Genomic DNA, 17,821 nt, shown 5'->3' on the forward strand with positions numbered 1-17,821 from the left:
GAACCCGCTAGTAACACTGTGATTAGATTTGAGATAAGAAAGGGGTTGTTTGGCTGTTTTAGTAAACTCACTGTTTCTCCCTTTCAGAAATCCTTTGTGGGGCGCTTGGGTGGCTCAGTCGGTTCAGCGGCTGACTTTGGCTCAGGTCTTGATCTCACGGTTCCTGAGTTTGAGCCCTGCACTGGGCTCTGCACTGACAGTCTGGAGCCTGCCTGGGATTCTCTCTCTCTGTGCCCAAAATAAATAATTCTCTCTCTCTGTGCTCAAAATAAATAAATACATTTTACAACAGAAACATAGAAATCCTTTCTAACTGGTGACTTTCTGTGGTTTCTACCTGACTTGTCAAACCACGGCTTTATTCATCACTTTATACTCAGAACACTTGGCACAGTATAGGCAAAACCTCTCTTTAGTTTCTTTTTTTTCTTTTCTCTTTTTCTTTTAAAACTTCCTGACAAAGCAGAAAGAAAGAGATGGCTGATATACAAGGCCAGATAAGTAAGGACACATTTTGGTAGGTGTGAGGGTGGATTGTGGATGTGGCCAGTGTGACTGGTGGCTAAGAACACAAGCTCTGGACCTCAGGTCCCAGCTGTAGTCCTGCCTCCCTGTGTGTCCACAGCCAGTCCGTCTCTCTGTCCCCCAGTGTACTCATCTATAAAATAGGTGGAATAGTAGATGTGTCTTTATAATGTTGTTGTTCCATAGTTAGTATGGATGGAGTACTTAGAATGGAGATGACCATGCCTTAAATCCCATGTAATTATCAAAATGTTTTGTGGGTGGTCCACTCAGATTAAAGAAAATATAGGGAAGCTGCAATGGTCTTCAAATGCCTGAAGGGTTCTCATGTCAGAGAAGCATGGGACACCCCTCGGAAGCTCAGGGAGGATGAATACCAGTTAGGGCAGCGGGCAGTGTTGCCCAGTTGTTCACGGAAGAAATAGGGCCCCTTTGCAGTTGTGGATACCTTACCACTCGATGGTATTCAAGCAGATCTGGATATGAAATTTTTATAAGCATTAAAATCATCCCCATCATATAGTGAATTTTAAAAAAAATGTTTAATGTTTATTCATTTTTGAGAGACAGAGTGCAAGCAGGGGAGGGGAAGAGAGAGAGGGAGACACAGAATCCAAAGCAGGCTCCAGACTCTGAGCTGTCAGCACAGAGGCCAACACGGGGCTTGAACCCACGAACTAGGAGATTATGATCTGAGCTGAAGTCAGATGCTTAACCGACTGGGCCACCCAGGCGCCCCAAGAATTTTTATTTTTTTATTTTTTTTTTTTTTAAATTTTTTTTCAACGTTTATTTATTTTTGGGACAGAGAGAGACAGAGCATGAACAGGGGAGGGGCAGAGAGAGAGGGAGACACAGAATCGGAAACAGGCTCCAGGCTCTGAGCCATCAGCCCAGAGCCTGACGCGGGGCTCAAACTCACGGACCGAGAGGTCGTGACCTGAGCTGAAGTCGGACGCTTAACCGACTGCGCCACCCAGGCGCCCCAAGAATTTTTAAAATTAATAACTGTACTCTTGGGAAGGATAGTGTGCCATGGGCTTTGAGCACCCTGCACATTGTTGCTCAGTTTTTCAGACTGCAAGGCCTGTGTAGTTAGAAATACAGGCCACCAAGCCGCTCAAGGAGACCACAGAACTCACTTGAGGGGAGGGGCACTGGCTTACCAGCTACTTGGTGCAGTGTTCGCTGCTCGCTCAAAAAGTATTTGACTCTTGCCCGGGACTCTGTCCTACAACACAACACACTGTGGGTGCAGGTGTCCGTGGAGGTCTACCTGTGTGGGCCCATCGTGGGACATGGCGCAAACATGCAACTCTGTGTGTGCCGTCTGTGAGTAACAACATCCTCCGTCTCAGATCTGGGAATCTCTTGTCTCCCACGCTTCTCCATGAAATAGTGCCAAGCTGACCTGTTAGTTTGTAAGCAGAGCAAACTTCACAGCGCTGGGCACATGCAACTAACAATAGCTAATTTCACTGCCTGCTTATTCCTGTAGTCATTGTGCTAAGCCCTTTGTATGCATTATGTTGGAAATCCAACACCGGTCTTTTTTTTACAGATTGGTTTTAGAGAATGTGTATATAGCTTGCCCAGGATGGCAGAGTGAGCATCAAACGTTGTGCTTTTATGACACAGACACAGTACACTTGTCACTGTTCTGCACCAGGCTGCCTCGTTAGTGTGCTCCCCTGTCGCCTCACCTACTTAAATATGTCTTCATTGAGTAAACCATCATCATCCGGAGCTCAAGGGATGCATAACCGACCTCACATTTCTGTAAAAGTGTTCCTCGGGCCTTTCCCTCAGGCCTGGCATTAATGCAGCCCATTTACTGTTGTTGTTGTTTTTCCACACTTTGCTAGACTCTGTTGTACATTTGGAAGATAGGGCACAGAGACAGGCTGTAAAACAATGAGACGTTGTGGTTACTAAAAGAAGCCCTTCAGGATGCTTTCCTCCACTCCTAGCACTGCTAATCTACAAAATCATTTGCTTTTCTCTATACAGCAAGAGGAGATTGAAATAAAAAATTCACTTGTAATGGCGCGAAAACATGCAATACAACAGAATAAATCTAACAGATATTTGGAAGGTTTTAATACCAAAAGTTACAAGAATACTGAGGAAAATTAATGATCAGAATAAATAAAGATACTGTGCTTATGGATGACAGAATTCAACGCCGTTAATATGTAAACCCTCCCCCAAATTGATTTACCGGTTGAGCACAATGCTAATCAAAGTCCCAATGGGCGTGTTTATAAACTTTGACAAATAGATTGTAAAGTCTATATGAAAATGTTAATGATCTTGAATAGCCAAAACAAAAGAGCGAAGTTGGATGAATCCTAGTACTTGATTTTGAGTCTTACTGTGAAGGTGTATTAAAGCAAGACAATGCAATATTGGTGTGAGACTAGACTGTTATATCAGTGGAACATACTGGAGTACCCCCAGATAGACCCACACATATATGGTAACCGAATCTTAACAAAGGTATCCAGATAATTGGCTGGAACACTTGGACAGCCAGCCATAGGAAAAAAATAATGAAACTTGACGCGTGTACAACACCATATACGAAACCCACTCACGATGGATTATAGACTCAAATGTAAAGCACAAAACTATAACGTTTCTGGAATATAACCTGGGAGAAAACCTTTTTGATCTTGGGTTAAGAAAAGAATTCTTAGATAAGACACAAGAAACACAAGTCATAAGAGGAAAAAAAAAAGGAACAACATATTTTGAAACACACTATAAAGAAAATGAAAAGATAAGACCCAGACCGGGAGAAAATACTTGCCATGTATGCATCTGATAAAGGACTGGGAACCAGAATATATAAAGCCAGTACTCAGGCAACAAAGATTTGAACACCCACTTTACCAGAGAAGAGCTTTTTATATTGAATAAGCACATTAAAATACAGATTGAAACCACAGCGAAAAACCACTAACATACCTACTAGAGTGGATTAAAAAAAAATTTTTTTTCAACGTTTATTTATTTTTGGGACAGAGAGAGGCAGAGCATGAACGGGGGAGGGGCAGAGAGAGAGGGAGACACAGAATCGGAAACTGGCTCCAGGCTCTGAGCCATCAGCCCAGAGCCTGATGCGGGGCTCGAACTCCCGGACCACGAGATCGTGACCTGGCTGAAGTCAGACGCTTAACCGACTGCGCCACCCAGGCGCCCCTAGAGTGGATTTTAAAAAGAGAGAGAAGTGGGGCACCTGGGTGGCTCAGTCGGTTAGGCGTCCAACTTTGGCTCAGGTCACGATCTCACAGTTTGTGGGTTCGAGCCCCGTGTCGGGCTCTGTGCTGACAGCTCAGAGCCTGGAGCCTGCTTCGGATTCTGTGTCTCCCTGTCTCTCTGCTCCTCCCCAAATCATGCTGTCTCTCTCTGTCTCTCAAAAATAAAACATTAAAAAAAGTTTTTAATTAAAAAAAATAAAAAGAGAGAGAAGCATTGGCAAGACCGTGAGGCAAAGGGATTGCCAAGGCACTGCTGGGGGGAGCACCACGTCAGAAGCAGTTTGTGGAGTTTCATCTAGGTTTTTAACCAAGATAAATGAGAGCATGTGTCTCCCCAAACACCTGTACACAGCTGCCTGTAGAAACTTCATTTACACTTGACAACATCTGGACAAACCCAAACATTTGGTGCATGGATAGCCCGAGTGTCGCATGTTCCACAGCAGACTACCAGTCGGCACTAAAAAACAAGCCACTGACCAACCTCAAAAACATTATGCTAAGTAAGTGAAGGCAGACGCAGGCAGCTACGTGCTCTATGATCCCTTTCTGACATTTTAGAAAAGGCAAAACTATAGTGAAAGAAGTAATTATCAGTGGTTGCAAGGGGCAGGAGGTGAGTGGACATGACTGGCTCCAAAGAGCAAGCACAAATATGGGCACCTGGCTGGCCCAGTCGGAGGAGAGTGTGACTCTTGATCTCAGGGCTGTGAGTTCAAGTCCCAACGGGGTGTAGAGATTACTTAAAGAAATTAAAACACAAACAAACAAAGAACAGGCACAAAGAGATGGTTGGGAATGATAAAAATCCTATATAGCACTGGTTATGTGGGCTACACAAATACATATATTTAACCATTTACAACTATATATATATTCGACACATACATCTACAAATGCATGTACATCTACAAAAAGTGAGTCATAGTCAGTTTTACTCTATGTAAATAATACCTCAATAAACCTGAATTTTTTGCAAACCAAAAAGTGCATTTAAGCGTTAATTAGAATTACAAGTGCTATAACAGAATACATGAAATAAATATGTTGATATATATCGTGCTTGATTAAATAGGTATATATTTTTGCTTTTATGGTAACATTTAGGGAAATGCAGTTTTAAATCTCGCTATCATAAAATGTTACAATGCAAATTAAACATTTAGATTGTGTTAATTTTTAATGAACATTATATAATAATGGCTTTCTTTTGGCAATGATGTCTTTGGAACAAAATAAAATGAAGTGGCTTTGATTTTCTTTTTTTGCCTAGTTTGAGCCATATGAAGTAATGAAACTTATTGTTTGTAATATTTCAACCTTTGAGCACATCATTCTTCCCTGATTCCCCTATTAATATTTCATTACAAACTCTAAATATTGCCCATGATTCTATAACATATTTTACTTTTTTTTCAATGTTTGTTTATTTTTGAGAGACAGAGCATGAGCAGGGGAGGGGCACAGAGAGAGGGAGACACAAAATCTGAAGCAGGCTCCAGGCTCTGAGCCGTCAGCACAGAGCCCAACATGGGGCTCCAACTCACAGACCGTGCGAGATCATGACCTGAGCCAACGTTGGACGCTCAACCAACTGAGCCACCAAGGCGCCCCTCTATAACATATTTTAAATTGCATATGAACAATATTTTAATTAATTGTGTAATTTTGGCCTTTACATGTTTGCAATTCACTTTCCCACTTAAATCTCTTACTTAGTTCAACCATGCATCAACCTTAGCTTATAATTTGCTTATAAATTGCTTATTGATTTTCTTTTATGTCATATATACATTTGTAAACATTTTCTTCTCAAGTTGAATATATTTTTTTCTTTTAAGGTTGAAATTGAGTGAAATTTAGAATAGAAAAGTTTATTTCCCGTTGATTGTTTTCTTCCCTTCCGTGTCGAGAAGCAGTTTCTTATCTGAGTAAAACACCTTTCTATAACTGCCCAGTTTTGTTATGGTCTTTTTTGATTAATACGACAGTGTCCGGAGAAGACTAATTACAATGTTGATTATTTTCTGTAGCAGTCCCCTGGTGTTGCCGATTGCCAAGCAAGACAGTATGTTGGAAAAAGACATTATGTTCAAAGATGCAAGAAAAGGTCTATGCAAGCGACAGTCTCAGGACAGCGTCCCTGAAGATGCCACGGTGAACGTCCCCACCAAACCTGAACAGGTAACACGTCTTTACTGTGGGTCTGCTTAGTGCATCATGCTTTAAAATCCAACGTTTCAAAACCAAACACCCACAAATTTCCATTCAAGGAAAAATTCATGACCTAAAGGTTAATACTTGGTTTAAAATTCCCATATACACACTGTCATGGCATTATACTGACCATTAAACATAGCTGCTATTGTTCTGTAGAAGGATTTAATTTTATACTCTTGACTTCTATATCAGGAACGTGAGCTCAGCCAGTATGCTGATTCCTGAATATTCCTGAATAACAGTTATGTGTTTGGTCATCATTTTGATTATTACATGGAGTATGCTTTTTGTTTCCTTCAAAGATCCAACTATTTTATATAACAAGAAGAAAGAAAAATCAACCACTAAGAGTCATTTATGGAAAGGAACTGTGGTGGTGTACTTTGTGTGTGTGTGTGTGTGTGTGTGTGTGTGTCCCGCAGTGCCTAGGTTATGGGCGATCACTTTGATGAGCTGGGAGATATAGAAATTAGTGTATTTTCTGTTACCATTCCTACAGAAAGAAATGATTTTTACATGCTTCATGTTTTATAAGTGGCAGAGTAATTTTATACATGTCAGAGTAATCCTTGAAACTGTTTTATTTCACTCTAATTTCGGATAATTTAAAGACATCTTAGCTAGGTTTTCCAAAGGCCATCTTTTCAAAATTTAATTTTAGTTTCATTAATTTTTGTTATGTCAAAATAACTAATAAATGGTTTTTGTAATTTTGAGATACTTTAAAAATTATTATTTATTTGCTTTTGAGAGAGAGAGAGAGAGAGAGAGAGAGAAAGAGTGAGTGGGGAGGGGCAGACAGAGAGGGAGACACGGAATTGGAAGCAGGCTCCAGGCTCTGAGATGTCAGCACAGAGCCCAATGTGGGGCTTGAACCCATGCATGAATGGTGAGATCATGACCTGAGTCGAAGTCAGACACTTAACCAACTTTAGTAGGTGTATTTGTCAGCTTAGGCTGCCATGACAAAATACTACAAACTGGGTGGCTTAAGCAACAGAAATTTATTTTTCACAGTCCTAGAGACTTGAAGTACAAGGTCAAGGTACCAACTGATGAGGTTTCTTCTGATAAAGGTCCTCATCCTGGCTGATTTCTCCCTGTGTCCTCATCTGGGAGGTGGTGGTGGGGAGGAAAGAGACAGAGAGAAGGAAAGAACTGTCTGGTGTCTCTTATAAGGACACCAATCCTATAGGATCAGGGCCCCACCCCTGTGACCTCATTTAACTTTTATTACCTCCTTAAGGCCCTATCGCCAAATGCTCACATCGAGAGCCTCAACATATGAATTTGGAGGAATGCAATTCAGTTTGTAACAGTAGACAGATTGAATGTTAGGTAAGATTTAAGGCACCGCTGTCATCCCTCCTTGGCCCTGATTCTCTCCCGAGGAAGATCGACGTCACCCACTGGCTGGATTATACTTTTACATTTCACAGGAGAGCTTCAGAAAAGGCTTGTGGAAGCAAGAGCCTTCTGAATAGCATTTTAAAGGGAAACGTGGAATGTGGAAAATTTCTTTAAAAATTGAAACAAAAACCACTGTATCTCTCCTTCCTGGTTTTTCTAAAATGTAGATTTTATCAAATGGTAACTGTGTGAATGAATATTCAAGGCTTGATTGAAACTTTTTTGGTTCTGGTAATCACCAAAACGAACACGTATTATCTCTGAGAATGGAGAGAGAATTCCTCTTAAGTTCTTTCAAAGTGTGTAATACGTTCTTCCTTTTCTTTCCTTTTCATTCTGCCTTTCCCTCCCTTTCTCCTCTCCCTGCCTCCTTCTGTCCTTCTCTAACTTCCTGACTTCCTAACATTACCCTCTCTCCCTTCTTCTGCTTCCTTCCTTTCTGAATATATTTATAAAAATTTAGCTCACACTTGAAATTTGGGTCCAATTTTTATCCCATTTAGTGAAGGCACGGTAGCCTGGGAGTGCAGAGAAGACTGATGCTCTGGTTCAGGTCTGCTGCTTAGACTCTAGGCTCCTTGAGCTCATAAGACCTATCTATAAAATGGGTACATAGTATAGTCTTCACAGGGTTTTTACAGAGCTGACAAAAGAAGAGGGCTATAAGGTTATAACACAATTACCAAGAACAGAGTAAAAATGCAGTAAGATGGGGGCATCTGGCTGGCTTCGTCGGCTGAGTGTCCAGCTCTTGATTTCAGCTCAGGTTGTGATCCCACAGTTCTGGGATCGATCCCCACGTAGGGCTCTGTACTGACCACACGGAGCCTGCTTGGGATCCTCTCCCCCACCCCCTCTCTGCCCCTCTCCTGCTCTCTTTCTCTCAAAATAAATAAATAAACATTAAATTTAAAAAAATGCAGTAAGATCTATTTATATTTTTATTGTTATTATTTGTATAGATTCACTGTATGTTCGGTTTTGCCAGAATGGCTGAGTTCTCTACCACTAAATGTGTCTGCTCTTAATTGATCTAATTCCAGTCAACACATCCACCACACTTTATTTTTTTTTCAATGCAAATGTAGACTACTTTAGATAATAATAATACAAAATCATACTTTGTATTAACATTTCAGTGCTTAACCATGCATTCACCTGCATTATCCTAATCCTCAAAATCCCACCATGGGCAAGTTATTATCCTTTTTCATTACTTAACTTACACTCATGTTACCGATTCAGTTTGAAAATGACCAAATTCCAGAACCTGAAGCGAATTGCCAAGAGTCACAAGTACTTCTTTACTCTGGATCTGGTTCTTCATCGGGGACACCCCCAAGGAGCTCCCCGTTCACCTGGCAGAGCCCTGTCGACTTGCGATGGTTCCATCAATAGGCGAGGGGTCGGCATGCCACGGCTGCCTGTGCGCTACAGGGCTTTTGACAATTGACGAGAATTCTTTCTCTAGAAATACCCATATTTGCATACGCAAAAATGTAAACCCTTGGCCAGGCGAAGCAATAAGAAGTGAAAGAACCTGATACATTTTGTTGTCTTAGAAACATCTAACAGGGGTGCCTGAGTGGCTCAGTAGGTTCAGCGTCTGACTTCAGCTCAAGTTGTGATCTCATAGTTCATGGGTTCGAGCCTCGCGTCAGGCTCTATGCTGACAGCTCGGAGCCTGGAGCCTGCTTCGGATTCTGTGTCTCTCCCTCTCTCTCTCTGCCCCTCCCCGGCTCATTCACTGTCTCAATCTCTCTCAAAAATGAATAAAAACATTAAGAAAATTAAAAGAAACATCTGACAGAATAGCGAAAATAAGGGGAAATAATTAAAATGCTATCTAGGCACGGTGGTGGGCTTAAGCTTTGGAAAACTTAGTATTTTGTCAGATTATCACCCTTTTCCCTGTTATGACCTCTTGGCCACCTCATTTTTTTCCTAACTTCCTCTCTCCTCTTCATTCATGAATACTCGGTCCTTTTCCCCTCCTCAAGATCCTGATGGTTTTCTCCTGTTTGTCAAACCACCTCCTCTGTCCCCTGGACTTATGGTTTCTGCACATGTACTGCTAATCTCCCAGGGATGAAAAGTCACAAACAAACGAACAAAACAGGAAAGGTGACGCCACTCCAGGCAAGTGTGGACGACCTGGAGTCAGGGAAATCAGACTGTTTCCCAAACTTAAGTTCCCTTTGGATCTCGAAACATTTCTCAAAGCGTTTCTCTGAAGTTCTTCCTGACCTTCTATCCTGAGCTCTATTGACTTTATGTTCTAGATCTCCCCTTTTACACAGATAGATAGGGATATATATCTTCATGGAAATCAGAGTGGCCAATCTCAGAGAGGATTTTTTTTTTTTTTACATATTTTCCCGCCTCGCTTTTATCTTGTGTTATAATTGTTTGGCAGACTTTGACAGTAGACCTTATCAAGCCTGCCACTGTAACATAAAAATATTCAGAGATGTGTTTTTCTAGTTCTTTCTACTTGCAGCTGCCCCGGTGCCTTTGAAATCTTTATAAAGAACGTGTCCCTCTGATAACCTTGCTTACAATCCATCATCAAAGCCTCCTTCCTGATCATTTTGGGCTCCTGATGTGACGAATGCAAGGAATTCTTCCCTTGATCTGCTCTCACACTGTATTTGTCACATTTCATTACCGCAGACAGGCTCAGGCGTCTCCACATTTTTACTGTCAGCCTAGTACTTTCCTTAACCCCGTGAAACAGCTGTGCCACTGTGGATGGAAATCCACAAAAATACCAACGGATGTCTGCAATAGCTCTCTCGGGCTTGTCAGAACAAATGTCGGGCTTCCGTTCATACTCTGCATGTGCTTTCTAAACATACACCCAGAAGTCCGCATTGAGCTTGGTAGAGCTATGGCTGTAAGAGGAAGTTTCTTATCTTAGAAACGTAAACCATTTCTTCTAAAGAAAAAAATCTCACTTTTGATTTGTCTCCTTTTTATGATGGTGTGGGAGTTAAATATGGATGCTAACTTGATGGAGACTTTTGTCTTATTTTTGCATTGTCCAAAGTTATTGCAACCCTTATTGTCTTGTATCATATCATGTAGATGCATGAATACGTATATATGTGTGTGTTCGTGTGTGTGTATAAAGTGTGTCTATATACACACACATACATACCTGTTTTGGGGGGTGAATATCTGTGTCTGTGTACATATGTGCATTATGATACTTTTAGGAAATGATTGCAAAATCACTGGAAAGAAAAGATATTTACCTCCATCCCTAAGTTGATAATGCAAGTTTCCTTTTATGCTTCTCTCTATATAAAGACTTTTTCCAGGAGTCTTTATTTCTTGGAAACACATACTTGTCCATTTGTAGTTATTTTCTGAGTTCCTTTCATGTATAAGGGCAAACACTTGAGCCGGTGACCCTGTAACCCAGTGCAGGTATCTTTCAGTATAAGCAAACCTTTGATCTTTTGAAATTTGTTTTTTTTTTTTTTTTTTAGTGTTTATTTTTGAGACAGAGAGAGACAGAGTGCGAGCAGGGGAGGGGCAGAGAGAGAGGAAGACACAGAATCTGAAGCAGGCTCCAGTCTCTGAGCTGTCAGCACAGAGCCTGACACGGGGCTCGAACCCGTGAACCATGAGATCATGACCTGAGCCGAAGTCAGACGCTTAACCGACTGTGCCACCCAGGCGCCCCTAAACCTTTGATCTTTTGTACACGGGTCCCAGGCAATAAATCCAGTGCAGTTCTGGGGCTCCCCTCCTCTGCCACCCATCCCTGTCCCATGCCCCCCTCTCCTCCTGCACCACCACCTGCCCTGTTTCCTCCCACCCTGCAGCCCACAGGCGCCCTCCAGGGGGCTTTCTGACGTTATGACTCTTACCACCTTCTCCCCTCTCCCTGTCCGTCTTCTCCCACACCCCATGGGACGGCCTCCCGCAGTTATGTCCTATTTCAGCTTTGCTGCGCTTTCCTCAGAGAGGACTTCTGAGACCATCTGAGCCAAAGTACACTTGGTCACTTTTCAGAGCATCCTGTTTTCCCTCCTAGTGCTTTTCCTCATTGTGATTTCTTACTTACCATCCTCACTTTTCCCCCTGCAAACTGTAAACACTGAGGTAAAAGACCTCATCCCTTATCTCCCTCTTTGTACTAAACCTCGAACAATGTGCCTGGCTACGGGCCAGGGAGCAAGAAAACGAAAGGCAAACTATTGAATATATGTTGTCAGATTGATTCATTATCTGCTAGACTTTCTCTGCTGTTACCTAATAGTTATTGTCCCGGTTTCCACTTCTGACCTCTCAGTTGTGTGACCCCAGGGGAACCGTGTGACTTCTCTGGGCCTTAAGTTCTATTTCTACCGATTAAGGAACACATCACTGAATTTCAAACTTTTTAAAATTATTATTTCACAGCAGATCCTTCCCCATAAAGGGATATATGAAAAAGAACTCCAATTTTTAAAGCAGATGAAAGATGAGTGTCTTTGCTGAGAGCCACAGAGATTGGCCCGGAGCCCTCTACAAATGCCTCCTCCCTCCTCCCTCTTCCCTCCAAAGGCAGTCCTCAGGGAAGTTGGCAGAAAGTTTATCTTTGGGGCTCACGGCCCTCTCTAGATGTTTTACTAACTGTGTAACAATGTACCCCCCACCCGCACTTATCCACAGAGCAGGCACCTTGCTGGGCCTTCATGCAAACTAATTCTCACAGCCTCCAATGAGGGACCCATCATTATCTTTCCTAGTACGAAAGAGGATTGAAAGTGACTTAGTAATGTTAGGGAAGAAAAATGTTCACATTCCCACAACCAGGAAGATACACCACTGAGATTTCAACCCATTCATCCCATTGAATACAAAAATAATCAATGTAGGGGAGCCTGGGTGGCTCAGTTGGTTAAGCATCCAACTCTTGGTTTCAACTCAGGTCACGAGCTCATGATTCGTGAGTCTGAGCCCCACGTCAGGCTCTGCAGAGACAGCAAGGCGCCTGCTTGTGATCCTCAGTCTCTTCTTCTCTCTCTGTCCCTCCCCAGCTTGTGCGTGCTTTCTCTCTCTCTCAAAATAAATAAAAACTTAAGGCAACACACACACACACACACACACACACACACAGTCGATCTCTTAATGTGCTTCAGTTTCCAGCATTTAAGGTGGGGAAGCTCAAATCAGTAAGATTTTTACCCAAATGAGCCTGACTGATAAGAAACACCGAATCAAACACAGCGTACGTCAAGCACGCTTCTAGTTACTTACCTGGCAGCACTTTCGGATTATGAGACTCTTCAAAGTAGAACTAAGTGTATCGTGTTTAAAAAAAAAAAAATACAGATATCACACAATCCCAAAACTGATTTTGACAACCCAGAAAATACTGGGGGTTGTGGAACATTATGACTTCTATTTTTATCAGCACAAGTACCAGCTTTTGGATGCCACTCAACTATTTAAGTAAGTACTTGTGAAAGTATCAAAGTCTTAAAGCTATGCCTCTAACCAATTAAAATTAACTAGTCAACTAAGTTGAATAAGACTATGTTATATGCACCTTAATTACAGGTTAATTCTGAAAGGTATTTTGAGGCATATTTCTTTTAAATGCTAGAAAAGCAGAGAAAATAAACCCAAGGTGTTGGCTCTGTGTGGGCATATTGGGGGCAGGGAGAGGCTTGTTCTTGACATTTATGAGGTCTGGAATATTTTACACATTATTTTTTTTACATTTGTTTAGTTTTGAGAGACAGAAAGAGACAGAGCACAAGTGGGGGAGGGGCAGAGAGAGAAGGAGACACAGAATCCGAAGCAGGCTCCAGGCTCCGAGATGTCAGCACAGAGCCCGACGCAGGGCTCAAACTCACACACCGTGAGATCATGACCCTAGCTGAAGTCGGACGCATAACCGACTGAGCCACCCAGGCGCCCCACAAATTAATTTTTAATACATTTTTAATACATATTGGATAGGGTATTTGCTATTTTCCCAAATGGTGGTGTCTCAAATACCAGAGCCCACGGCCATGACACCCTCCTAACTGGAAGAAAAAACAAACCACTCTTCTGACCATTTGAGATTCCCAGTAAAGAATTTGAGTTTCCATTATTAATACGTTAGTATTATAAGCAGTCTGGGAGGGCAGTGACTTGTAATTGTCAGTGCCATAGACATTTAGCTGATAAGCAGTAATATTTAAGTTCAAATTATGTAACAGTGGTGCATACGATAATAAAATTTGTAATGCAATTATAAATACAAACTGCAAATGCAATTAGAGAATACAAACACGAACACAAATAAGAGAAGTAAACTTGCTGCTGTTAAAAATTCGCTATGGGCACCCACGAGCCCACAGAGGCGTTAATCACAATATTCTTGTTCTTTGGCTCCCTTGTGTTTTGACATAAGAAAACCAAAGCTGTCATAGTAGATCGAGTGTCTAACATTGTCCATTCGTGGGGCACCTGGGTGGCTCAGTCACTTGAGGGTCTGACTCTTGATCTCGGCTCAGGTCGTGATCTCACAGTCCTGAGATCAAGCCCTGTGCTGGGCTTCCCACTGAGTGTGGAGCTTGCTTGGGATTCTCTCTCTCTCTCCCTCTCCGCTGTTCACACATGCCCCTTCTCCCTGTCTCTTAAAATAAATAAATAAACATTACAAAAAAATTGTCCATTTTTAACTCGTAAATGATAGATTTACATTTAATCCAAATTCAAATTCATCTCTTTTTTAATTGAAATGTTTCCCAGGTATTTGTTTTTTTTTTTAACTCTGTCACTTTCCATGAAATTGAATAGGGAGGCATTTTTTTCTTGATGGCAGAATTATCTTAATCTCACAGCTACTTTCATTGTAAGTGTAACGTAGAAAAGAATAAAGATCCCAAGCCAAGATTCTGGAGTCTTCTTTCAAAATCTGGCCTCCTCCTACATGCATGCAGAAAGTAAATTCCAGGCACACTGCTTCCTTCACCACGCCAACAACGGTACTATGAAAATTTTTGCTTTAGCTTTGGAAAACGCTGCAAATATGTGAGCTTTTTAGCTGCTTGTCTTACAGAGGACTCAGGTGTCTACATTTAAAATCAACATGCTGAAATAATTTTGACAGACTAATGCCTTTGCGGGACGTAAGGTTAACACGGGGGGTGCTCGTATCAGTGCGTGTGTGTGAGCGTGCGTGCACACTCACGGGCACAGGACCGAAATTCTCATCTGAATACATTTCTCTGTGGCTGTTGAATTTTTTCTTCCTTGGAAGTGAACCATTTCATCTTTTAATAGCGGTTTCAGGCTCACGTGGCCTTTAAACCTTTGACATGTAATTGAAACTGGGACATCCAGCTGTGAAGAAAGTTGATTGGAAAGCAATTAGAATTGATCTCACTTATGTTTTTCCCCAGGTCAAGCTGATGCCTCCTGCTCCCAGTGATGACCTAGCGACTCTCAGTGAGCTGAACGATGGCAGCCTGCTTTATGAAATTCAGAAGCGCTTTGGGAACAATCAGATATATGTAAGTGCCCTTGAAATTGCCTTTTGCACTGCCTTTGTCTTGCTGCCAGTGTTTACCCTTCAGTGCTGCAGATATTACAGGTAAAGGGCTTAATGTTGTCTCTGGGCATGCTGACAGCTTAAGGTGGATTTCTCTGAGTTTGGGTTCATTCTGATTGAGTTCCAAGGCAGGTTCAGCAGAGATCCAGATTTCAGAGTTGTTAAGTGAAAGGTAATACCCTGTGGGTAGACAGCTTTCCGGTTGTCAAGTTTGCTGTGGAAGAAGATCTTGCTAGAAACAGAAGGATCTTCAAGTCACTTATCAAAATGCCGTTTGTTTCCTGTGTTCTACATAGCCTGCCCGATCTGGAAAAGAAAGCTGAGGAGGTAGAGTTGACTCCTCAGGTCAGTGTGTGTGAAAAGAGAAACTATTGTCCCTCTCAGTTATCAGGAAACGCTTTGTCTGTAAAGTAAATACTTTATACGCCCATCTCTGATAACAGGATATGAATATATGACACAGTTGACAAACGGCATGGAGAATTAATTTGCTGTGGTTCTGCCCTGGTTTATATGTGTTATTTCTTCCAATACACAGAACAATTTAGACCCCATGTAATCTCAGTCTCTGGCTCTGTCCGACTCTCTCTGTCCTTGAATTTGTTATGTTCAACTCATAGCAATTCAATCAGAATGTCTGTAGGGAAATCTGATTATGCCCATATCTGCTATCCCTTTTTGATAACCCCCTTTTTCTCCTGGTCTACCGAGAAATTGATTAAGTAATTTTCATGTAAATATGAAGCCTGAGATTTCCTTACCAGTCATAAATCGCCAGGTGCTGATTAACCTACGCAAATTCAGCACAGCCTCTTAACGCTTGGATGAATCGGCCGCCTCTGCAAATACACGTAAAATTAAATGCTTCTATCAAAATGAAGGGAATTACGTCATTGGCATAAAGTGGGGAAACCTGATGACCTTGGCCCCTGTTACTCTTGTGATTTGTGTATTGTTGTTATTCTGTTCCCTCACCTTTTCTAGCATTGTGTTGATTTCTTCTCTTCTACCACAACTTCCTCCTTTTGACTTCTTAATTATATTGCCAGAAGACCATTGCTTGAACTGTTTTGGATTTCTGTGTTTCCTTCATGCTTCTCAAGTGCCTCTGTCTCCCCGATACCCACCTAGTCTACTTCCTGGCAGTCACCGTTCTCATCAAGGCCACTGTCCTCTCTTCCCCAACCGCCTCCCAGCCGTCCAGAGACAAACTTGTTCCCTCTCCACCTGACCTCCCAAGGAGCTAGAGTAATTTTTGTAATGAACCAGTATAATCTTGAAACCCCCGTTCTTTGACTTCTCTGTGGCTTCTCGTTTTTCATGGGAGGACAGTCACAATCTTCATTCACGATCTGGCCCCCGGACACTCAGTGTTGATGCTCTCGGCCTCCGGCAGCTGCCTTCCTGTCTACACCAAGGATTTTTCTCGGCCTGTTTTGCTTTCCCCTAAGTTTCTCTGTCTACCCCATGAAATAAACACTTAGCTTCACAAACTGCCCCTCAAAAGTTCTTCAGTCTTCAAGGAAACCTGCCCAGATAAAGTTGTGATGGATCTTTCTTGTGACTGCTTGTGATTTTATACCTTACCGGTCCCTTGATTGATCTTTGGGTGCTGTGCGGGGCTCTGGCTCAGTGAGAATAGGACCCATGCTGATTTTACTCACCGTGAGGCCTGGTCAAGCACTTTACAATCGCAAGTAACAGGTATTTCCTGCTGTTTATCAGCTCCTCCCGACACGGGACCCTCTTCTTAGACTCTCTCTGCTCACTGGGTTTCTCTTTCTCTCTGGACCATCAGAATTAATATTCCCTGCTTTGTTCCAGCTCACATAAAATATAAATTTGCCACCGTGTGAGATGTGATTTTCTTCCTTTCCATACCTGAAATATTGAAGAGCTAAATCGTCTGGGATCAATTTTGTGATGAGTGCTCTAAGTTATGTTACTGGAACTCTCCTTTAATGGGTAGACACGCAATTTCAACATTATTGATTGAATAATAACAAGTGATTTTCAAAGTATCCTGTGAACCATTGGGTGTATGAGCTTTTTATTACCGTTCTGCAGGGAGAGTAAGCATTTAGAACCTCTTATAGCAATTTGATGGTTTCATTTCCTTCTGTTGAATCTGAAAAGAATCCAGGCTTGTGCTTTGTATGTCTTTGTCTTTTCCAATGTCACATTTACAGGAATTCATTTTTATTATGTTTTACAAAAGTATCAGTCCATGATGAATTGGAAATGGAAGTTTCCTTGCCACAAATACAGAAACCCTGGTTTCAGCGGATGTTGTATTCAGAGTTGGTCATGTGACCTGCCCCCCCCCCGCACATACCCCCACCACGCTCCCTGCATGCCTCCCCCCTCCCTGCCCCTTTTATTCCTCCCCCAGCTTTCAGCCCAAAGTGCCTAGTTTCGGTGTTGGTACTAGTCTTTCTTCCATGTCCCAAGTCACGCTTTCATGCAAATCTCAGCAACCTTCCTTTCAAAATATATGCAGAATGGACCCCCATTGCTGCCACTGGCCCATCAGTGCCAACATAACACATGTCAGAAGAATTAATTGTTTAACCAGGAGTTTCCTCTTTTTGCTGTAGTCTGACTGGTTATCTAAGGTGATCTTTCAAAACAATCTGTAGGTTTCTCTTTTCTTTTTTCTTTCTTTCTTTCTTTCTTTCCTTTTTCTCTCTTTCTTTGTCGTGTGTGTGTGTGTGTGTGTGTGTGTGCGCGCCAAAACCCAGGAGCAAACGTAACTGACTCTTTTAACTAAGTGCATAGCATTCCATTTGGATATCAGATTGGGAAGGTTCCATATAGCCCGTAGCAGTAGGACGTGCCCAAACCATCAAACAAAATTAAT

At 42.0% G+C, this 17,821-nt stretch overlaps 1 protein-coding gene across 1 annotated transcript in view; it reads left to right on the forward strand.

Annotated features, from left to right (window-relative positions):
* Positions 1-17,821, forward strand: part of MYO16 (myosin XVI) — a 611,926-nt gene that overhangs the window by 282,963 nt on the left and 311,142 nt on the right. Inside the window, exons 10-11 of the mRNA XM_047874837.1 lie at positions 5,822-5,972; positions 14,813-14,923. Of these exons, the coding sequence (XP_047730793.1) occupies positions 5,822-5,972; positions 14,813-14,923 (262 nt within the window). The remainder of the gene's footprint in view (positions 1-5,821; positions 5,973-14,812; positions 14,924-17,821) is intronic.

Source organism: Prionailurus viverrinus, chromosome A1, assembly GCF_022837055.1.
Source record: "Prionailurus viverrinus isolate Anna chromosome A1, UM_Priviv_1.0, whole genome shotgun sequence".
NCBI lineage: Eukaryota > Metazoa > Chordata > Mammalia > Carnivora > Felidae > Prionailurus > Prionailurus viverrinus.